The sequence below is a fragment of the Fistularia commersonii genome, chromosome 10 (assembly GCF_037954325.1).
Source record: "Fistularia commersonii isolate RoL2024-O1a breed Wild chromosome 10, RoL_Fcom_v1.0, whole genome shotgun sequence".
NCBI classification, from domain to species: Eukaryota; Metazoa; Chordata; class Actinopteri; order Syngnathiformes; family Fistulariidae; genus Fistularia; species Fistularia commersonii.
The window spans coordinates 12,348,324-12,372,323 of record NC_141293.1 but is presented as its reverse complement, the minus strand read 5'-3'; the positions used below and the strand labels follow the sequence as shown (position 1 = coordinate 12,372,323).

Genomic DNA, 24,000 nt, shown 5'->3' with positions numbered 1-24,000 from the left:
TGTTCTTGACAGGTGCAGTAATTGGATAGGAGCGGAAAGTCCTGACGGTAAGCCTAAGTCACTGATTGACATTGTCAGAACACAGCCTCCTTAACCAACAAGTGTTTTTGTCTGTTCCAGCTTGTCGGCGGTGACAGAGGCACTCCCCTGTTTATGTAGGCATACTTGCCTTTTTTTTGGCAAAGTATGCCATCTATTCAGAGGAGTGCTGTCCTTTTTTTTTTAATAAAGGTGTGACATGTAAAGTTTATTTGGACAGAGCATTTTAATAAGGCAAAGAAAGAGAGAGAGAAAAAGCTAGAGCAGCCCAGGAGGGGGTGCTGCAGGACTCTGGCTGCGCACGCTGTCCCCATGTGACTCACAGGGAGAAAATAGGGATGAGCACAGCAGCTTGACGGGACAAAAGGCCGAGCCCTGGGGGATGAAGTTGACTTTGTTCTTGTCCGGACAAGAAAACAGGGGGAACCCTTTGGACTGCCCACACCTGCAAGACATGTTGTGAATACTCACAATGCGATAAAACACTGGCAACTTATGTGTCTCACTATTATGAAACTTTGCCGGCTTACTCGTGCTCCTCAAACACCTTGACTCTCTCGCACCCCTCGGGAGGCTCCCGCTTGAACATGTAACTGTTGTTGGGCTTGGGAGATGTGGCAAACTGGGGTAGAGGTGAGCCACCCACACCGTCTGTCAACGGGACACATTAAAAGCCGTTATCTATCTAGCGGGCCGAGTACCATTACCGCACTGTAAACAACCCACCTTTATCATCTGCAGAACATGGGCTTCCGTCTGTGGACTGGACCTGATCAGGACTGCGAGGGTGCAGCAAAGGGCTACACTCCCCGCTTGAGGGAGCCTGTGTGTCTGTATCGCGCATGTCCCCGCTATAGTGACGCTGAGGAAAGGGGGCTCGCCGACCATCGGCTGCATCCGTGGCCTGCAGAGCCAAGACCAAAAAAAAGGGTCACTTCACCAGCTACGAAGGACAAACATTGTGAAAAACCACTCAAAGGGCATTTCAGCAAAACTGACCCTCAACAGACCAATCCTTTGCAAAGCAACAGTGATTTGCCATACAGTTGGTACAGGAGGGGCACCTCCATAGGCAGCATGATTCCATCTCCCTTCACGCAAGTGGAATGGGGGATTTTCCTTGGCCCTTGTGTTGCAACTGGCAACAAAGGCATCCTTCCAACCTCCACTTTAATCAATAGTTTATAGAAACATCTTTTGGAGTTTGTCTCTTCCAGCTTTCCATATCCAGAGACTGAACATTTTGCTCAATTACATGACATGGACGGTGTCTGTAAACAGTTGTTTTCTGTTAGATTTATGTCTGCATCATTGACCTGCCGGGAGTTGAACTCCGACCGTTTTCTTCCGAGACTGTTTCTTCTTGCTAAAGGCCAGATTTGTCCCGTGCACAACCGATAGTTGTCCTGACCAGTTCATCCAACATCCCCGCAGGTATCAGCTAACTACATTTAATGTCAATCGTTGACATCTGGACGACATTTCGCACAGTTAGGTGCCCGTTTCCTTTTTGCGCTAACTCCATCTTGACATTTTTCAGTTCAGGGTACTTGACTTGGTGTATCATTGGAGCCATGAGTTCATCAGCGGCCTTCTGAAGGCCGGCCAATATCTACAACACAGCCTTTTCTTTCTCATCCTCCGACTGAAGAAGCTTCTTAGACAAGGGGTAAAACATCTTCAAGTGAAGAAATTCAAGTCCCGTTAACACAACAAGAATTCACCATGACCTAGATGACTGAGAACCTCCGCAGACATCCTCAAATGCTCACTTCCAAGTCCAGCCATTGCACCCTTTATGTTCTTCATCAAGGTGTATTTTGTCCTGACTGAGGCTGGACTGGCTGAAGCCAGTATTTCTTTGGTGAGGGACACCTGGTCACAAACTTTCTGGGCCTCAACAGTTTGTTCAGTTAGGTTGCAGTTCTCCCCGTCTTTTTCAAAGTGTGGGCCAAGGACAAATGTTATGATCTAGCTTGCTTGGCGGTGGTGGTAAGAGCAGTCGCTTTTGATGAAATTGATATTTTCCCCTCACTCAGCAGCCGTAGACAGACAATAGCTAATTAAAGGGTTCTGCCTGCCAGTCATCACACTATTTTGATCAAAAATATTCAATATTTTGTATTTAAATTTATAATTCCTCTAGACATTGAATCAGATGCTTTTTAATGACCCGCCCAAAAACCATGTTTGTGAAAAGCCGTCTTCAGGCCGGATGAAGGATTGCCCTGAGATGTTCAAAGACTGGGAAATCTTTTTAGGGCCTAAATCCACTTTGTCCCTGACCTGTCGGGTGTTTTCCTAGGAATTCACGATCCGCTTCCCGATACTCTCCAGCAAAGCTGTGGCAAAAAGTGACTTGCGTCCAATGACAACAAAGTGTGGTAGTGTTTAATTCTGAAAATGAACACTGTCAACAAACACGTACACCTTACTGCGCCCCAAAGTCCTCTCGTGAAACTTTCTGATTGAAACCGCACCTCAAAGTGCTCGTTGGCGTGTACCTGTATCCCGTGCTCCCGCTCTTCTCTGATAAACACGTTTTCCAACTCGCGGTTGATGCCCTCCACGCTGCTCGGGACTCTGGATATCAGGGACTTCGGTAGAGGGATATTCGACAATGCCGATAAGGTTCCCTTGCACTGCAAAGACAGAGGACGAAAATTACAAGCGCGTGCATGTTGACGACACAAAAGGCTTCTGGTCGGCAAGTTCTTGCCCATCCAGTTCCGTGACCTTCTTAAACGAAGTCGTTTTTGGTTTAAACCTGTATCGTCGGAGACTGGTAACGGCCAGACGGAGGCCGTTCCGCCCCAGGGCATCTGTTAATGAATGAACTGAAAACACGAGACACCGCCGCTGAGCTGGAATTTGAAAGTCTGATACACAAGTGGGAAAAAAGAAAGATCACCTCATCTTAAAAGTTACGCTATTTGTATTGTCGTCTTATCTTTTTTCCAAAACACTCTTCTACCGGGTGAACTCTATTCCCGTTTTCACCTGCAAACATGTTTCTGTCGAGGCCCGGCCCAAAATACTCACCTGATGCTGACATGTGTGTTGTGGCAGTGAGCTCTGCTCCCTGTCTTTACTCTGCCGGCCGACCTGTTTGCCACGTTGCAGCTGAAGCCGGAGTTTGGCGATCTGCTGGAAAGAAGAACATAAAAAAAAGGAAACGTCACGATATTTCCGTTGGCTGTGAAATACGCAACCGTGCCTGCATTTCACATACGTTACATTTACATTTACATTACAGTCATTTGGCAGACGCTTTTATCCAAAGGGACTTACAAAAAGGGCAATTCATATGTAACCCTAAAACACTACGTGCTTCTTCGCGTCTTGATAAAAATGTTTGGTTTTCAGAAGACTGGGAAACAGCTCACCTTCTTGGACTTTTAATAGTAATTTGACCCTATCTGGCAAAAACCCTAACACCCCCGAGGACTGTCTTGTATATTTTTGGGATGATGTATGGTAGGTATAATCGGCTAACTGCAGGTGTTTCTATATCTGTCCCAGGATTAGCCAAAAAAAACAGGATGGCCTTTGTGAGGCTGACAGACAGGGGTGTGGTCTTCGACGTCGATCTTGTAATCCTGGCGTCGAGGTCAACAATGACGTGAGCTCTTTTCACAGATGTCCTCACACACACGGAGAGGTTAAGAGTCTCTCTTTGCCAAGCCGCAGCATTGTCAGGTCTGAATGCATTTCTCATTTTATAGATCGTGACCCCGCCTGTGCTTTACAGATTCTTTTTTTTTTTTTTTTTTTTTTTTTACAACCATCTAGTCTCTACATTTTCTAAACTAGGTTGCGACAATTACAAAAGCATTGCAAAAATAACACCCCAATAAAGCTTGGCATTTGTGTTTCCAAATCAGCACAACTGGGAGCTTACGAAAAAAAAAAAAAACTGCAGCTCCTGTGCCAGGACAGTAAGATCCGAGTTTTAAGTTTCAAAGTATTCCAGATTTCAGGTCTCACGCACAGAATTATCAATAGAGGCAGAAACGCAATAAACTCGCTGCCGTAGCCAGCACTGTGATCTCAGTACAGTTTGTCATCGCCTTGGCAAGCAAATACCTCCATTCATATAGTTGAGAAGACCCAGTTTGCAGAATGAAAAAGATCCTAACTGAAATTGAAGTCATTTTACTTCTACTTCCCAATACACGTTCTATTTGAGGAGTGGGGTTCTAACCGTCTCCTGCTGCCTTTCCTGGTTGGCAGGGACAGCGGCCGGAGGTGAGAGGCATAGTTCTTCCGGGGGGAATCCCAAGGCATTCCTAGACCAGCAAACAGACACAGTCCCTGCAGCGTGTGCTGGCACTTCCTTCCAGTGGAACAACACCGGGGGGGGTGGGGGGGGGAGGTTCCTGGTGGGGCCCAAGCTAGCTCTCAAGCTAGCTCTTCTCTATGAGGAGCAGCGACTCTGAGCCCCACCTGGATGGCAAAACTCTTCTATCTCTAACACAGAGGCCCAACACCTGACAGAAAAAAATTATTTTGGCCGCTTGGATTCGTGACCTCGTTCTGTATTCAAAGGTGATGTGATGTATGTAGATCGACCAGTAAATTGGAAGCTTCGCCTTTTGGCTAAGCTCCTTCTTTGCCATAGCAGATCGGTGCAGACGACACAGCAATCCGCCTGTCGATCTTGAGCTCCACCCTTCCCTCGCTCATGAACAAGACCCCAAATACTTGAACTCCACACTTGGGGCAGGACCCAGAGGGGGCGCTCGACCCTTGTCCGCCGAGAACCATGGTCTTGGGTTTGGGGGTGACGATCCCCATTCGGGCAAGAGCTGGAGATCGCAGACGGATGAAATTAATCATATCGCATCATCTGCAAAAAGCAGACACCCTTGAATCTCCTTGGAGATCTCCTGAAGTCGTTCTCAGTGGCCTCAACAAACTCCTCCAACACCCAAGTTTTTGCCACAGCAACCACCAAAGCTGCGTGCCGCTCGGCCTGCCAGTACCGGTCAGCTGCCTCTGGCATCCTCACCCACCAGCAGAGCCAGCTTGCCACCACATGCAGATCAGTTGACGGCTCTACCCCCTCTCTCCACCCAAGTATCCGAGAAAATGCGGTCTTGAGTCAGATAACGCTACAGCAAGGCCATGGTTGAACTGCGGCCTAAGGTGTGTTTGTCCCTGGTGCACACCTTCCTGTCTGAGCATGGTGTTTGTTATGTACGGTCCATGCTGAGCACAATAGTCCAGTAACAAAACACTGCTCACTGTCGCTGCCCGCGGAGCGTCAAAGTCCCTCGGTAAGACGATGGGAGTCCCCGACAGGAATGCTCTCTAGAGGCCCCTCTTTGGGGCTCCAAAAAGGGTGGGTAGGCTTAACAGCTGTCGGGTGTGTAGGCAAACACAACGGTCAGAACCAGTCCCGTCGGTTGAACATCAAAATTTAGGAGTCTGGGGGCAATCAGAATTCTGGGATTCTGTCATGCCTGTTGATTTCTTCAAGTGACATACATGTGTTACATTTAGGATTCAACCATCTACAACCTTCTACGCATTACAGGATAGTTTGGGGAAACCCGATTATCTTCGAACACATCTTACAAACACACACCTTCAGGTCTTTTAATGCAGACCCCCGAACCGAAACGTGACCTTGCACTGCGCTTCGTTTCAAGCATTTCTTTTGCAGTTCTGACTGACTGCGCTTAAACGACACCCGGTTATGAGCGCGACACAAACATTTTGATACTTAATGGATAACAGTGACTTGTTCCCGGGAGGTCTTGATTGAATGAATGTAGACTGTAAGACATTTGGCTTTGGACGAAAAGGAAACACACCTGTCTTGGTACCGAGAGCGAGAAACAGAAAACTATAATTTCCACTGTGTAACTGAAGCATCCCTGTGGGTTTTAAACAAACGTGACTCATTAGGCAAGGACTAATGTTGTGCAGGTTGGGGGCACAACAAAATGGCTTCTCCGCCCTTACGTGGAGCCCGGGGAGTCAGTAAAACAAACCGACTGTGAATAATGAGATGCAAGGGTGCAGTGCAGTGGAGGGGAGCAAGAGGGGAAGAAGGTTAAATTTAGACTGCGGCGTCGAGTGCTACAGTCCCAATAGCAGTTGAAAGTGTCAACCTAACTTTTAAGACCGGCTTTTAAAAACTTTGCTCTAAATGCATGGGACAGACGGCAAATATGGGATCAACGCACAACCGTGTGGGATAAATTCCCACTGAGGGGGTCTCTAATGCCACACAAACTGCTGGCAGCCCCTCTTCTTCCTCCTCCTCTTCCCACTCTGCTGTTTGTCTGCAGGAGATATGAGTAAGGAGACGGTCGAAGTGTGTGCTTCTACCTCTTTGAGGTGGTCTGCGCTTCCCCAGGAGGCCGACCTCTGGTGGGGACCTCCCTGCTCCGCTCCCTCGTCGATCCAGAGACCCGGCGTCTGAACAAAGACACGATGTAAAGTTACGCCGACATGCTGAAAATGATAAATCACTAGAGAAACTCAAAGATACTGTTTTTTGTCAGGTTTTGCTAAGGGATATTTGCTAAAAGCACAACGACTCTATGTGTCTGATGCCGTTAAATCGACAAATGACAAAATAGGACTTGTCTATGCGTGTACCATGTAAGCAGAGGATATATCGACTGCAGAGATCAGACTGTGGGATTACCCATCTTCTGTCCCCAGTGAGAAGTACGTTTGGATACTTACGACGATAAAGCAGACTACCAAGCACTCCTGTCCGAATGTATCTCAAATATAGCGTAAAGTCACATATCAATTTTGTATTTCTGGAGTTGTTTTATTTCAAAACAGCCTTTCAACATTTAGAAAACAGTTTGAATCGGTGACAACCGACTGCAGAGGGCAGTGATCAACGCTGCAAACTCGCTTCACGTTTTAGCTGGATGTACAGCAACGATGACATCAAAATTGAGACGCTTGACAGTTAACTTCCTGGTCCTGACAGCGGTGCTGTTCTTCAACAGTAATGTGCACAGTGTGACTTTATAGATAACACATCAGGGAAACTGATTTGTCACAGGAAGTTTCCTGATTTGATATGTTTATTATTTATTGATAGCCGTGGTGAGCCATGTCCCCACTAGAGAAATAAAACGTTCCACGTGATAATAGGACTACAGGTCTGTAGCATCTCCTCCCTGCACTGCATCTTTGTCACTACCTTCTTAGTTGACAGGGGACATGGTGTTGCCCCAACAGCTGATCCCTGTTTTAAATAACGGGGCCCCCGGACATGGTAGGAAAGAATGCCACGGTGAGTGGTGCGCCCGTGACCGTCATAAAGCTTCAGGGGGAAAAGACCAAAGTCAAAGACTAGTGTTTCATACATCGATTTCAATTGCGGGATGCCTGCGTAACTAAAAGGACTGACCGAACTTGTAACTAAAAGGTCACAGATGTAAATTGTTGAGTGTTACTCCGATCCCCCCCTGAAAAGTACAATGTGAGACTCAGCGCAACTTAAAACCTTTAAGAGTTTGGATGAGGAGCAGGCAAAGACATGGGTGAAACCGGTAATCGGTGCCGCGTGTCCGGACGACTGAGCCGGCAATCTGGATTCGATCAAAGTGGCGGTGGGTGCAATCTGAAGATACCATCCAAGAGGACAGAACAACACTGCTCAGAGAAAAGAAAAATACAAGTCAGAACAACTCGGATTGTGTCCGTTAGTCAGACTACATTGAACAAATACATCGAAAGCAAAGTACCACACTCCCTTTTCTCTCAATGGGCCATTATAACATTCCGCAATCCACATGCAGCATGAAAACAATAATTGCAAACCCAGTTAATAATATATGGTTACCCATGAGGATGCTGTTCTTCTCAGCAGCAAGTAACCTTTACAACCTTTTTGTTTTTAACAGCAACCTTACTTAATAATTCAACCTAAATTCATTCAAAATTGTTAAACCACCATTCATGAGATCATCAGATTTCTAGAAAGACAGTTTTGTGATTGAACAAACAAATTTCCTGATTACTTTAAGCTTGTCCTGTTTCTATTCAGGTCACTTACAATTTTTTCTAAAAATTTACTGTCTGCATGAAATAAAAACACTTTCATTTTTTCCATGTTCCATGACACAAATCAGTATTTAATACTCTGTCACATTAACAACATATTAAACCGCTCCATGGCCCACAGATGCTTCAAATGAAGCCCGATGTCTTGAAAACAGAGTGCGTGACAATAATCGCTCTCTAGTTGAACGTCGGTCGGTGACGCCGCAATGCTTCGACTGAGATGACCCCCTCTCAGGCCGGTGTCATCTGAGCCGCATGGGCAGCACCATGCAGCTTTTGGGTACGGTGTACTTCCCTGTCTGCAATAAATGGTCTAATAGACAAAAGGCTGCCCGACAGAGGGCACAGAGGCACCTCTGTCTCGCTGCACGTTCCCCTTTTAAACTGTTAAAGTTATGTAAATATATGCAAAAACATAAAACAGACTGAGAATGTTTCAGAGGCTCGTCTGAAACCGCGTACTTCCTCTCAATTATGTGCGTCAACTGTGCCTCTGGATCCTGTGGTGGCTCCCCAAACATCTGACTTCTTTCAAGGGATGTGCAGAAGCGTCTTAAATGTCACTATCCTCAACTCTCTTGGCATCTGACCCCCCGCGCTCCCAGAGAAAGGTCTACGAGTCCTCATCCAAAGCACAAGCCTTTCCCTATCGTATGGATGTGAATAATGAAGAAGGTCGTGAAGCCGTTTGCGCCGGTTACCCAAAAAAAAAAAAAGACGCCAGATTAAACGGGTGCTTGTGCTCCTATAAAAAGGCACCGTTGTGCTTCGCCGCACTGCGAGGCAGATGTGATGCTAGCCTTTAGGGGGAATATTTTGTGGCCTGACTATGAAATTGTTTGTGCTGTTTGAAACTCCGGCCAAATCCCTGTTTTTCTTTTTATTGACAAATTATAAATACACAACAAAACTGTTGTTGCCAGAGGTATCTAAAACTAATAAAAAATACATGTATTCCTACATTTTAGCCCAGATGATTTATTTTCAATGCCTTTTTATTTTCTGAACCAATAACTGACAAGCTAAAATGAATAACATATTGGAATAAATGTTCAAAGTAGGGTTTGGAGTAGGGTCTCTTCTAATGAAATATGGTATTTCCCCAGAAAGAAAACAAGTTCTACAAAAAAAAAAAAGGAGTCACGTCTTTGTCCTTCTCGATTCCATCAAAATAAACAAAAATGCCCATGTCCTCAGTGCGTCCAGTCTCCCTGCCAACACAGTTCTACACATCCACCAAAAGTATATTCGTAAAAGAAGGGATTAGCTGCATGTATACAGTTATACAGTCTTTGAGAATCTGCTGTACCTCTGTCAGTATAGCATTAAAAAACACTGAAATACCCACATTTTGAAAAATCTATCACACCTGAGCAACTGCCTGTAGGAATTCACGAGTTATTTGACTAGAATAGTACCATTATCTATCCCGTTTGGTAATGTTGAGATGTACTTTTTTATTAAATACTCAGGTTATTCCCTATATTTAGAAATCAGTGTATGAAAATTGTGTTTGTACGTATGGCGAGCTTGTTGCTGAAAATGTGTGAATTTCATAGGCCACTTCTCAACTTTATAATCACTTTTTAATAGTAATTTACAACCTCCCATTGACTTAATCTATTATCGGTTTAATTTTCAAGTTTTATTCAGTGTGTCAAAAGTCTGTGCCAAACAAACATTTCTTGTGTAACATAAAACATACTTTGTTTTAAGCAATGACATTTATTCCTCCAAATGAAATTGTGAAAATTGAATCTGGTTAATTTTAGAAATGATGGAACACGCTCCCTGTGAAGACACGCAAACGGCTTGGCCCGTCAGCTTTGGACAGTAAAATTGGTCGCAAGTCCCTAAGACGCCAAAAATGACAACTCTTTGCTCTTTGTTCTGCAGACCGATCAAAGTTGAAGTTGTAACAAAGTTTTCGTCTTTATCAAACACATCACCTGGGTAAGTGACTATTCTTCACAGGGATTACTGCACATATTGGACAGGTCACATTGCTCCTCAAGTCAATATTTGAATCCAGTCACATTAGAGCACTCTTCAATACACCCACCAGCTTTGATCACTTTGTGCTTATTGGACAAAATAAAAGAAATCATCCATTGCATCATCGGCCGACCGGAAAGGGCATAATTTGCGTGACGAGGAAAATTGCCCCAAATGAGAGAGCGAGTGAAGGGTGGTCTGTCTGTATATGTGGCTTTGCGGTTGACTGGCGAACAGTCCAGGGTGTACCCCGCCTCTCAACCGATGAGAGCAGGTTAAGCGGCAGACCATGGATGGATGGATGGATGGATGGATAAAAAAAAAAAAAGGCTATGTGGACATCCCTGTCTTCTTCCATGAGGAAAATTAAATCCAGGAGTCTGTCCAATAAAACTCTAACCTGGTTCATTTGGTGTTTTGACTTTCTTGAAAAATAAATGACCAGGACCAGAAAATCCAACAGTCTAAAAGATGAATTGGTGGCTTATCGTGTCAAAGGCTTTGTAAAGATCTACAAATTAAACAACTTTTCCACAGTGTAGTCACTATAACCAATCGCATGTTATAACTTCAAATGTCTTCTGGACATAAAACCTGATTGTTCATCAATAATGTCATCAAATATCATGGCAAATATTTATATTTAGCGGAATAACTGGTCCCCAATCTTTTGATACTCAACTGGTTGTTTTTGGTTAAGCAATCGATTCAAAAAGACCCTGACAAGGAATTACATGTATTTCTTTGTCTATTGCCTCTTCAAACACAGCAGCTAAACATATCTATTGGCAAACTAAAATTCACATATGAGCCCATCGTGGCTGGCAGATTCAATACATTTTGAACATCTAACACTATTCTTGTGGTTGCAAACTTCCTTAACAAGCCATAGATACATTTCATGTCCTTTTCAACCCTTTTGATATACATATCTATATTATCTACATTTTCTAAATCAGAAGCATACAATGCATAGAAAAAGTATCTGTTCCCCTTGGATGTTTCAATCTTTTATTGATTCCATCAAGCAAACAAATCTGAGAATACTTCAAACTCAGTCTTTAACTCCTCTGCGTGTCTAACTGTGCCTCTGCAGGCACCTCTGCCCTAACGCTGAATACTTCCTCACCCATCATTGTACTGGTAGCTTTGTATATTTTAGCTTGAAACACAACTAGTAGAACCCATCTCAGCATATCAATATACTCAAAGTTCTCTCCAACATTGCATTATAGTCCATCTGTTTGTTCAATTTAATTTCTGTCCGATTCACAAATGCCTCATTTCCCCTCAGAGTTGGCCTTGTCGCCCCTCTTCTCTTCCTTGCCGCCTTCAAGGTTGGCCAAAGTTGACTGCATGTGGCTCGATCTTCTAATATCAGGTCCTCCTCAAATTGAAGCTGCTTTTCGGATAGATGTTTGCCTTGGGGCCTCTCCGTGGCGCATCTCTTGCCATTCTGGACAGGAACCTGACGATCGCGGGCCTTGCCGGTAGGTCGAGTCCTCTATCTGGTCTGGTTCTGGCGACTCCCGGTACTACATTCATCGCCGCAACCGTAATTTGCGTCTCCGTGACACAGCTTGACAGATATCCCAGATATCCCAGACTTCAGATTTAACGTTAGCTTCGTCTTTTTCAGGGACGTTGTGAAGGTTTTTCAGCTGACTCCTTAAGACATGAGATACTGCCTCCATCTTGTCCAACATCTGACTCCTGGATTCTTGATGGTTGGTAGGAAAGCAAGTCGTATCGGATGTAAAGTGACTTTGCCATGCCATGCTTATGATGCCACGCAAATGCATTATTTGAGACAAATTTACAGCCAAGCTGCATCAAACTTGTACCCAGAATGCATATATTTTACTTTTGCACTTTTGCAAACCTATCTTATGTACTACGTTTCCTTGACCTGAAAATAGAGCCTGAAAAAAAATGCTAGGGTTTCGGGAACGGCAATAGTAAAATCTGCGAAAGTCAAATCCTCTCACATCTGAGCGCAGTTTGTCGTACAATGCTGTTAAATAGTCCGACCGATTTTGGCTCATTTGAACTCCACCTTGGGTACGAATCAAAGGCCCAGGCAGATATTAAACTGAAACCTCGACAGTTTATCATTACATCCACAAACTATGTCACCGCTTATTGTCAAAACCGGGACAGGCTGATAACTGGAAAAAATGTCAGCAGCAGATAATTATGTGCAATTAAGGCCCAAATTTTTTTAGAGGTATCCAAGGTACGTTTGAGACGGTTACAAATACTGCAGGCTATCTGTCCAACATGACTTCCCCCTCCTTCCCAATAAGACCAACTGACAGATTGTTTGTGAACAAAAACACCCACCTTTATTTACTTCTGGGACCCTTTTACCATATTAGCTCTTAAACTTCTGGCCCCGGGTGTGTGTGCTCTGTAGACGTGTGTGCCAGGTGCTGTGCTTGATAATGTTGTTCCCTGCAGATAAAAACTGTTACCGTAGCCCGCAGCTTGCTTCCCATTATGATTCCCACCCAGAGTTACGCGAAGGCAACATCCTCAAGAATCCGTCTCCGTTCCAAAGCAGGAAATAATGACTGTGCTTCAATAGAATTGCACTGGAATTCGTGCGGGTTTGTTTAGATTGCGTGCAGAGACATGCAAGCAGAATGCCGCTGCTATCGTTTGTTTGGGGTTTAAGAGATGAGGAGAGCGCCGATTCTGATTCAGTGAGCCGACAGTGTGTTATGTCCTGCGTGTCTGGAAATCACTAAGCGTTTAAGAAAATGAACCTCTCTCTCTCTATCTCGCAGTCTTTTTGTGCCTCGCTCCTAATCTCAGCTGCATTCTTACATATTCAGGTAAACTGTATGCAGGTGACAATGTATAGCTTATGGAGACAGACAGCAGCCACAGCTTTTGGATCACAGTGGATGGTGGGTAAAACAGAACATTGGCTGGTGTGTCTTTGTAAAAAGTCTGTCTTTACCAGGGTGATATTTTCATGGTGCCAAAGACGCATCAAGTAGGGATTTGATGATGTCAACACGTGTTCAACAAATGTGAGCTGGTCAAAGTTTACTCACAAAGCTTTTAGCCAACACTAACACTAACATTAGCTTAGCTTAGTAAATGTTATCACAGAGAAATAAAACATATTAAATGAGATGAAAATTGCTGTTACAACACCGACTTAAAATGCGGTCTTTGAAAGAAACGGTAAATGATTGGAACGCCAACTCTAGTTAGCATCTACATTTTTAAAGTATTTAACATTTTTCACATCATGATCGAGTTGTGTGAGTGCTGCATCGTGAAAAAGCAAAGGCTCTGACACCGCGAACCAAAAATCATCCGACGGGCATCGGTCGGGCTCCGTCGGCGGTGATTTTGCTTGCGAGTCCTGTATTTTCTTGCGTTCGACTGCAGCGACTCCAAATATTGATATGCTCGATTCATATTCGATGCGCCGAGGGGGGTTCGGTCTCTCCGCGGTGTCGAAACAGCAGGAAGCTTGTTCTTTTATCGGTTTTTGAGTCGCAAACGCAGATGTCCGATTGACTGTTGACTCATACGGCCTCGGAGGGTGCATGCGTGCGTGCGTGCGCGTCGGTGGTCAGCTGGCCGGGGGGCTTTTGTGGCGCATTCAACTTTTAAACGGGAGACGTGAGGCCACAAAAGTGTTTGATCAGACTGCCTTTGTCGCCATTGGTTCTTTGAGGTCGGCTTGGTGTGTCAGGGCCCTAATCTTCATAAAGACGTTCTCTGTGTTCTGAAACCAACGGGCCTCGGGCACACAGACCGATCCCGGAACAGCGATTAGCATATGTATGGACCCTCTGCTCCTCAACTCGTGCACAAAAGACGGGCGGGCCATTTGGCCACGAGGGCCAGGTGGTAAGCAGTGGGATTTCTCCTCGCCTCAGCCGGAGCCTGGGAGACAGGTGCAGGCGACTTCACCTCCATTCAGAGTTACGTTACTGCGCAAAAGACAAGCTATCTTGAACTTGCGTGACATGACCACAAAAGGACACCAAGACCCTTGTGGCTTTGGTTTTTCTCACTGTTGTCTTACAAAAAAAAAAAAAAAAAAAAAAAAGGTGGGCCTGGCAGTAGCTTGTTAACAGGAAGCGCTGTCTGCCTTTCCTGGGGGAGTTTATGCTTTTATTTGTTCGAGGATTGTTGAGTATGTCTCTGTCTCCCGGGTCAATGCTACGCCGCCATGTGTTCTCCATTTCAGATTTCCTTAGTTCTTCCTTAGTTCAGAAGTAAACCTTGCAAATGTATTTTCATTTCAGTCGAAGTTCACCGGGATTGTTGCAGACAATGAATGGGAAATTCGGTCACAACACCGTACGGCAGACAGATATCGCAACACGGGAAACAGACACCTGAACTTCAGCCTGCATGCTCGAGTTCAATAACATATTTCGACATGATAATTATCAAGCTGATTTTCCATTCTTGTCCCGTCTTTCCAGGGCTGAACGGGAACCCGGTAATTACTCTGTGCTTACTCTGTATACGGCCACTTCAAGAGATCTCGCGAGGCCCTCTCACCACTTCCTCAGCCTACACACAAAGAAATGTGAGGTGCGTGAGGGGTTTAAAGGACAGAGCTCATGTAAATGAGGCTTGGCGGACTTCATTCAGGCACATAAAAGGGCTTCTCTTAGCAAAGACGAAGCAACCCTTGTCACAATCATACATATTCAATATGTCTTTCATAACACCCCTCCTCACACCACCCCAGGATCACTGCAACCCTCCCCACCCCACCCCAAAAAAAACAGTATGGCCTCCTGGTAAAACAGCATCTTACAGGGTGATCACGAAAATGGAGCGAAAAAGGAATATTGTGGTCAGGCTACCAGTATAGAAAAGGTGAATTAAGAAAAGGGAAATTTAAAAAAAGTTTGAAAAAGCAGCAGCCTCACACTGTACGGTATGTAGATATGTTATTGAGTGATCACGTTGCGAGAAAGCACCAGCTATTGGGAAACACACTGACGAGGGAGGGCAAGATGTCCACAAATCCCAGGAAATGCCCAGAAATGGTTGCAAACAACCACAATTAATCTGAAATTTCATGCAGATAGGCTATTGAGAGATCGATCGTGAAAAGGTCTCAAAGAGTTCATTTTTGGTCAAGTGCCTCGGTACATTATTATCATAGTGCACTTCTCACTTAATAAATGTGTACTGTCATTCAAGCGCATTTTGCGGTAATTTGATTTCTCCTTGCTCCTTTAATTTCTATGGAAAGATTTCTAAGACAAATACTGCAGGAATGCTGTCATATCTGAGTGACTATAAGTCCTGTGCAGTCATGCGCACTTGTACCTCCTCCATTCCTGCAATAAAGCAAAAAAAAAAAAAAAACAAGTTCTCTCTCATCTCTGGTCAGTTGTGAAGCCTCCAACTGCTCTGTATTTATGTTTCATTGTATCTCCCTGAATGGCATTACCTTTTGAGGCAAAGGGTTTTGCTGGATTTTATGAGAATACAGGCCTGATTTGCTTCAGAGCTCAACGGTGGAGAACTGATGGCCTGGTCTCTAAAACTCACGCTCTTCTTGTCTCCCAGCATGTTTCATCTTTTGGCTCCCGCAAACTGTCTGATGCGCCGAGCACAGCTTTAAACAAGAAACTTTGTAACTGCCTGTTGCTAGCCCATTAGCGCATTGTTTTAAAAGGTGTTTTTGACCTGCTTCAATTGCATGCGCTGCTTCCGATAATGACTGGCCTCCCCTTGGTCTCTGGAGTTTTATGTTATCGTCACTTACCTGGGCCAGAACATGTTTGCTATCATGAGGTTGCCCCTCTGACTTTGCTTTGCATTTCCTCCTTTTCAACAACCGAGGTACAGCAATCAGGCGTAATATTACGGCCACGTGCCTGATATTGTGCTAGTCTTCCATTTGCTGCAAAACAGCCTTGACCCGTCGAGGTGTGGACTCCACTAGACTCCTGACGCCGTGCTGCGGTATCTGACGAAAAGATGTCAGCAGCAGACCCTAAGAGTCCTGTGAGTTTCTCGATTGGAATGAGACTTGGAGAATTGAGACGGAGACAATTCCTAAAACTCATCGTTGCGCTCCTTAATTCCTTCCCTATCTGTTCTGCTTTGCTGCGGGATGCTTTATTCTGTCAAAAGACGCCACGAGCTTCAGGGAATACAGCTTCCATGTATGGTTGTACATGATCTACAGCCGTGACCCTATTGCAAGTTTTTTGCTGCTTTTTGACACAAACTGACTGTTGCGCACCCAAAACAACCCACAAAAGCTGCAGTTTCAGAGATGCTCTGACCCGTCATCCAGCCGTGACAGTGCGACCTTTGTCAAACTCGTTTTCCCATTTTCCTGCTTCCAACACGACAATGTTGAGGACCACATGTTTACTTGCTGCCTAGTATCCCATATCTGCCAACAGGTGACATGATGGAAGAGATAATCCGTGTTATTCATGCCAACTGGAAGTGGTCATAATGTTATGCCTGATGGTTGTAACTGTGGCAAAGCCAAATACGTGACCCTCAATGAAACTTGACTCCAGATTAGTGCTAATGTCTTTTTCACACTTCTCTCTCTCTCTCTAATTTTTGATGTTCCCGGTTCCCAGTTTAGTTATCTCGTTCCAGATTATTTTCCAGACTTTGCAGAGAAAAAAATCAACCTCATTCAACTTCTCAGCGCAGGGTCTATTGTGAATGATATATTATGGCCCACCCAGATTCTGGATTGCTGCCAGGAGAGTACTGTTTTTTCCCCAAATGGTATGTACCTGTGTGGCTTTGTCTTTCATACAGGAAGGGTATGGTCCGTGAGTATCCCGGGGCCACTGGCCAGTGAGGTATGGCCCTGTAATGGCGTCCAGAGAGGATGTTCGACGGATGGCGCTGGAACTCCGTACCTTGCCTCTTTCCGCTGCAGGTTGGGAGAGAATGCAAACAATACAAGTGTCAGTTTCTGGCAGTTGGGCGATAATTTCAATATTTACAGGCCTGCCTGTAACCTCCTGCTCTTGAATAGTTTTATTGTTTTATTATTTTATCATTCATAAAAGTCAACCGTGTAGGAGCAAAACAGGTCGTGCTCAGTCTGAAAAACCCAAAACTGTGATAGGTGATTTAAAAACTACATACAGATCCATTGTCTTCCAAGATATTTGCTCCCAGTTTTGAAATCCTAATGAAACTTCCAAAAAGGGAACAGTATTTGTAATCAAATGATTCCCAAATTGGGATATTATTAACATTGGATCAACATTTCTATACATTGAAATTACATGTATTCAATGGTCAAAATTCTTTTCGCAAGGCAAAAAAAACTCCCTATGTGAGGCAATGTGGATGACCAAGCAGAATATGACGCTAAGATAGCAACTTGTTGTGAACCAAAGCATTTAAAACACACACGCCGCCCGCACAATAACCCATAAACAGCCGCGCTAGAATGCGCCCGGATATCGCAGGCTCGACTTGCTCGACATTCCTCCCTTCACACATGGCAAAAAGACAGAAAAAAAAGAAAGGCTAGCTGTCGCTGAATGTTGCGACCCCATGACTGGGAAAGACGAAATTATAGCCCGGTCCCGGTGGCCCTTTATGTCGTGAACACACTAACTGACACGCACAGACCAAACCGTCTACGTGAGGCACCCCTCTCTTAGTAGATCTACACAGCCATTCATTGTTGTTCTTTGTTCATAGAATACACAAGCCTACCCACCCAAAGGTATTGCCTAAGTAAGCTTACTGGGCTACAGTAAAATTCCCTGAAGCACTGTAGACAAAGGAAGCGGGCTAAATTTCCATCAATATTGATATAGGCCAAGCCGGTGCTCTCTGAACAGGGATTGTGGGTATTTTCCATCGTCTCCCCCTCTTGTCGGGGTAGAATAATTGTCTGATGAGAAAAGAGAAAACGGTGTGAAACAAGCCAAGACATCAAAGCTGTCCATCTGCTGATTTCGGGGATAAACGAAAAGTCTCCGCCATATTACGATGAATATTTTCAGGGGTGAATTTTAATAAGAAATTTCCTTTACTTGGCATTCTGTAAGCTGGGGGGAAAGTCTCAGCATTTCCAGGGATAAATGGACGGTTTATTAACTGTAGAGCAGAAGCAAATATGAAAAACAAACATGTGGTCCGAATCAGTAAACCACAGAGGAACAGCTTCCTGGATGTTTTCTCATGGATGAAAACAGGTCGGCAGAAAAATCCCAAAGGTTCAGCCTGATTTTGTGGTTACAGAAATACAATTAAAAAAAAAAAAAGTTGAAACCAGTCCGCTGCACATCTGCCACACAGCTTTAAATGTTAACAATGCTAACCTAGCATATGTGTTACCTCCACATCAGCAATTCAGTTGGATTAAATGATCTTGAATTTTTACTTGAAAACTTTAACATTAAGTGGTGCAGGAAATTGCTGAATTAGGGACATAGCTGAGGTAATGATCAAGCAATTTAATGGATTTTTGTTTTTATGTAATTTAATTTGGAGTACAATGTTACTCATGACTTAACGCACCAGAAGCCGGGCTGGGCCCTCGTGAAAACTGCTCAAGCCTTAACTAGTTCTTAACTGACACCATTGCAATTATATAGCTGTTTTTTTTTAACTGCATTTTAACTGTTTCTTTTCTTTTTTTTTGAAGTATGAAAATTTGCAATTCCATAGTTTGGGGGGTTTTGTTAAACTTTTTCAACATTTTTACAAGGTGACTCTGTGTTACTAACAAGCTCTGGCTCTAAACCTACAAGCATTTTATTAAGTGGCGAGAACCAGGTAACTGATAGTGAGAGGTAAAGCGCCACCACCTTCTTGACTAGCTTTTACATTTACTTTAAATAAGTGGCCTTTAGCTTCAATTGGCAAACCATCGATGCGCGGTAATTACATTTAGTAATGTCACCTGGTCGAGCGGCTCCACTCTTAAGTCGCGTTTTGCTAATGCAGTGAGCCAACTCGGTTCACCAGCCATCACTTCAGCCTCATTTCGACTCAATATCACCACAGATTCCACCATCAACTCTTAACCCGCTTTTTTTTTTCTTTTTTTTGGGAATGCTTGCCATCCCATGCATTCCTCATTGCCGTCAACCGCTGGAATACATGACTTTTTGGGTTGGGACCAAATACTTCAAATGAATATCATTAAATGGATCATTAATCAAGGGTTCTGATGCCTCCATTTACTATTAAGCTGCTTTGATAAAAATCATCTATAAATATATTATCAGTATACTTTTTAAAAAAAAAATTGCAGTCATGATCAATAATAGGAGGGGTTGGAGCAAATAAATCCCCAGATCAAACATTGACATTCCTCAAACATTTTATTGAATGCGTTAATTGAGTAGCTCCAGCAGCCACGCTGTGCAAGCTTGGTCATATTTGTTTTTGTTCTTTTACCTATTTAATGGGCAATTATTTCAGTAAACGTACATTTGGAGCAAACAAGGCTGTCTATCTAAAAATTAGATGATGGGGATTGAGAGAGGGTTATTGTTTCACAACACCCTAAGAGCCCTGGTAACTACAATAGTTGAAATAATCATATCTTTCAAGTTGAATAGCTTTCTCTTTATCACATTAACAAGCATTTCAACATGTTGTGTAGCTATTGATTTTGTAAATCTGAGAATGGGCCTCGTGCCTCATCATAGTATATGAAGGTCACAATCGGTTCTTTGAAACAACCTTGGTGGGGAAAGTTTTCAACTTTGAAGTTAACCTGCTGTTTTTACTGGAACTGGGCCTGCCAAACCCAAAGAGCTACCGGTTTTGTTAAATATTATGACGCATGAATCTTGGCCACCATCTTTGATAATGGCTTAAGCGTCTGTCCCTCAACTGGCCAGGAAATTGCCGTTAGCATTGTTTGCATCTTTCAGAGGCCTGTGGATAACTCCCAAAACAACCGGGCCTGAATTTCTAGGAGTATATGTGACTGTGAGATGGAAGTATGCAAAGAGCAAGTCCAACCTTTTCAAAACTGAACAAGTAAACTTAAGATCAGGTTCACCTCACAACAACTGCCACGCAGCAATATATGTAGACAGAGTAGGGAACCCTATTTTTTTTTTTTTTTTTTTTTTAAAAGACAGAGGAAAAAAAACAGTCCTAACAGAGTCGCCTGATTTGGACAACGGACTCATTTTCACATTTGGACCTACTCTGCACTTTGAATGGGTGACAATGAAGCAGGGCTGTTTCAGCACGGCTGGCACTTTGACCGAGAGGCATTCAGTCATTGTTGGGAAAGTGCTGTAAGAGAATGATGTCATGCTAGTGAACCTAAAATGGCTACAATGTGGAATATAATACTCTTCGACGTCGGGCAGAGACCCGGGACATTCGTCGCTCCGGTGCAGTGCTCAGCTTTGTCTGGCACAAACGCCCGCAGTCCAGCGAGGCACTTTGGACCGACTTCTACACCAAATGACAAACATCATGACTGAGAGTGGGTTCAAAGTGCTGCGATGGAAGAGAAATGATACACTGCAATCCTACCACTCTGCTCCAATGACCTGCTAATGACAGTGCTGATTAAACTCGCAGGTTTAAATTTATGTTCCCCCGCGAGTCATGGCGACTTGTATTTTTTAACGTCCGGTCGCCACTGACGTGGCTGCAGGCATTGCGTGAGGCCCCTCGTGCGTGTTTGGACAGCGAGGTCACAGCCGCGAACGAGGGTCCGGCCTCCATCGTCGTCACTGACGTGGCACGGCGGGGCAGGTCAGAGGTCATCCCCTTTAGAAGACCGGGGTATGTCTGGCATGCTGCCCAGGTGGGAAATCGATGGCAATCGCTCGGACTTAGGGTGAAATAAAATCGAGCCCGGTGAGTCCGCCTACTCAGTTGCTTTGGATGAAGGCTTTCGTTTCCTGCCTTGCATGGTACAAGGTTGGAGGTCGCCTCGCTGAAAGAGCAAGGAATGCGAGGAACAGCGTACCGCAGTCACAGACCTAAAAATTCCACCCGCCTCGCCACAATAACCACCGCGGTTGGCAAACTTTAACCAAAATGACAGCAGTAATGGCCGAACGTAAGAGAAGGCCGCTGCTAATGGAGTTAGCCCTGATCCGGCTGGTGCTAAGAGGTTACTGCGGCGGTTTGTGGCTTGATCTGTTCCGCTACAGGATGTGCCTAAATCAAGTTTTAACAATGCACTGTGTCGGAATTAGAAAAATAATAGAATAAAAGGAGGACAACTGAAAATGGTTTGCTATTTCAGGCTTGTTGCTTTTGCTGAAATAAAATGTTGTTGTTCCTGCAGGTCAATAGGTTCATTAAAGGAATAAACAAAGTCCGACCAATACTAAATGTCTGGAATGGATTTCAACATTAAAGAATGATCAAAAAAAAGCAGTTGAAATATCACAATAGTGAGAAGTTTTTTTTTGTTCTTTTCTAAAAAGCATTGACATTTGAGTGTGGTCAAATGTGTTACAATGTCACAGTGCATGGATCTTAACACTGGTTATTCAAAGAAGTGTGACATGGTAAGTAAACAATACATGTTTCAAAACAGACAATGTCAACGTCAGCTATTGCTTATCTGAAATAACGGTCGACATTGGATGACCCAACCTACACTCTGACAATCTACCTCTAAACCATGTTGAGGAAATGAAACAAACTGATCCCGAACAGTATATCAGAGAAATACTTATATCGGAAGATAAAACTCAGGAGTTTGATCGATCATTACAGTTGTGTGTTCAGATGGATTTTTCACTGGCACTTCAGTGATGGCACAGGCCAAAATGAAACTGGTGAAGCAGTGGCTTTCAAAGCAGTGGCTTGCAAATTACAACCTTAAAAAAAGACTTAAGAGTTTAACTTATTTTCTTACTTTGTTAATGACTTGAAAAAAAAAAGGTACTTTTCACAGCAAAGTTCTGCTATGGTGAAACGCATCATTCCAAACGCTTTTCACATAGCAGTGTGTTAAAACCACTGCTATCAAGTTTATGGTCATTGGGCCACAGAGTTAGTTCACATACACAAGTCATTACGGAGGAAAAAGTACAGATCGGGAACAAAACGCAGTTGTGACTTTTGAAAGATCACGGCAAACCTTCCACCGTCATGATACCTGGCAGGAGAGGCTTTCGCCTCCAGTTTGCGTCTTTATCTCTTGCAACAAGCAGCTGAACTCGACATGAAACGACACTTCCCTGTTTTATCAATGCGCCACACGGTGCGTCTCAGCACATGTTCTCAATTACTTATCTGCAGCGCAACTACCGGACGAGGCCAAGCCGGGCGACACCTGACCCCTCGCCCGACGTCTATCGCCCCAACCCGGACTGACGTGGCCCCTTTTTACAAATGAAAATGTGCCTTTTTTCCTGCCTCCCCCCTCGATCACTCTCCCTTGCACACTCACTCTCTCACGCTCAAAGAAAGCAAGAGTTGCGCTTAATCATCTTCCGCTAGCTAATGGTATGAGTGGATGTAAATAAGCTAAATAATTCATCAACTCGTTGTAAAATCAGAGACGGACTTGTTCCAGAGTGAAAAGGACTGCCCACCAGATGTGGTATTTACCCCGATTTCTGCATCGTTTCACTGTTTTCGCCTATCTTCCTTCGAGTTTGAAATAAAGTTTCAAATGTGGATTTACCTCTGGAAACAGGGGAGTCTGGGGGACAGGAGGAGTCTTTGTTTTCCGGGGATAGTCTTTGCTTTGGGTTGCTACTTCCTGAGCAGAGCGTCGGGCTGGAGGGGGGACTAGATCCTCTGCTGCTGGCGACCCCTCCGCACAAGTTGTGCGGCCGCGTCGGGCTGCTCTGACCCCCACGCAGGAGCTGGTAAGGCACGGTGGCACGGATGGGGTGCAGACGCCAACCGTTGTTGCTGAACGATCCGGGGGAGCCCGCATTGCTGCGTCGCACTCTGGGCTGCTGGAGTGAGTTGCCGGGAGCTGACATCGCCACTTTTTAGTGTTAAAAGTGTCTGTAATTCCCGCCGCGGCGCAAGAGACGCGCTTCCAAAGTTGCTGACTCTTTAGAGAAGGAGGAGGGGAGATAAACATTAGCCTGTTAGCCAAAAAAAAGTTAGCTTCCTTTAAAAAAAAATGGCTCATACGCCGGAAAAAATAACTCTCCCCTCTACTTTATTTGGTCGTAAACTTACCTGTAAGTTATCAATACATGTAGATTCAAGCCTTAATCGTTACAAGTGTAACTTACGGCTTGTTTTAATTACTTTTCTTCCAAAGCTCATTTCCTATTTCCCGGCTAGCGCTGCGCCTTCCACATCAAGTCCACACTAACTGAGTTGTCGCGGCCAGGCGACTGCCTGATCCGTGGAGGCGGAACGACGGAATCACTTGTGATAATGTGATTGGACTACGGCGTTGTACAGTAACGTCGCTGATTGGTCACTGATTCTCCATCGACAGTGCTTTAAACCAATCACATCAGACTATTCTTACCGTTTATGAAGTATTTTTGTTGTTTTCCTTGAATACGAGGGTTAAATTAGCCTACAGAGCGCCAGTGTTTAGACACATATATCAAAGAGCATTCTTTTAAATATTAGAAATCACAATAACGAGATGAGGAGTTGAAAAATGCCTGACTACACGTTTGACTCCAGATTTACTGTATTTTTTCGCATCGGAGCTGCAACGACTCTATAAATCGACTTGTAAAATTTAGCCTGGTTTGGTGTCATGAAAGGAAAGGTGTATAAGACAGTGGTGAGACCAGCGATGCTTTATGGCCTAGAAACTGTTACAACGACAAAAAGACAGGAGGCAGAACTAGAGGTTGCAGACATGAAGATGTTGAGGTTCTCTTTGGGAGTGACCAGGATGGATAGGATCAGGAATGAGTCTATCAGAGGAACAGCACATGTTAGATGTTTTGGAGAGAAGGTCAGAGAAGCCAGACTGAGATGGTTGGGTCATGTAAGGAGGAGGGA

At 44.3% G+C, this 24,000-nt stretch overlaps 1 protein-coding gene and 1 long non-coding RNA gene across 3 annotated transcripts; both read right to left on the bottom strand.

Annotated features, from left to right (window-relative positions):
- Window positions 1-246: 246 nt before the first annotated feature.
- On the bottom strand, window positions 247-23,380 carry glcci1b (glucocorticoid induced 1b). Of its 2 annotated transcripts, none has more exons than XM_086153795.1 (9): window positions 23,209-23,380; window positions 22,697-23,077; window positions 16,839-16,981; window positions 6,379-6,468; window positions 3,082-3,186; window positions 2,544-2,681; window positions 766-943; window positions 570-690; window positions 247-484 (listed from the first exon to the last, which is right to left on the bottom strand). In XM_086153795.1, the coding sequence occupies exons 2-9, from the start codon at window positions 23,001-23,003 to the stop codon at window positions 298-300; spliced, it is 1,269 nt and encodes a 422-aa protein (XP_086009921.1). In that variant the 5' UTR covers window positions 23,004-23,077; window positions 23,209-23,380; the 3' UTR covers window positions 247-297. The 2 variants fall into 2 exon arrangements, with proteins under 2 accessions (XP_086009921.1, XP_086009922.1); XM_086153796.1 differs by having other exon boundaries at window positions 3,082-3,183; window positions 23,209-23,348.
- Window positions 11,322-15,431, bottom strand: LOC147230410 (uncharacterized). The gene is made up of 2 exons (XR_015106696.1): window positions 12,421-15,431; window positions 11,322-11,797 (listed from the first exon to the last, which is right to left on the bottom strand). It is a non-coding gene; the product is annotated as an uncharacterized LOC147230410 (long non-coding RNA).
- Window positions 23,381-24,000: the final 620 nt, after the last annotated feature.

Excerpts from the sequence above, each read along its gene's own strand:
- glcci1b (XM_086153795.1), bottom strand. The coding sequence starts at position 23,003 with ATGTCAGCTCCCGGCAACTCACTCCAGCAGCCCAGAGTGCGACGCAGC. Across the intron at positions 691-765 it reads ATGTTCTGCAGATGATAAAG|ACGGTGTGGGTGGCTCACCT; the intron begins GTGGGTTGTTTA and ends TCCCGTTGACAG. Across the intron at positions 485-569 it reads AAGGTGTTTGAGGAGCACGA|GTGTGGGCAGTCCAAAGGGT; the intron begins GTAAGCCGGCAA and ends CATGTCTTGCAG.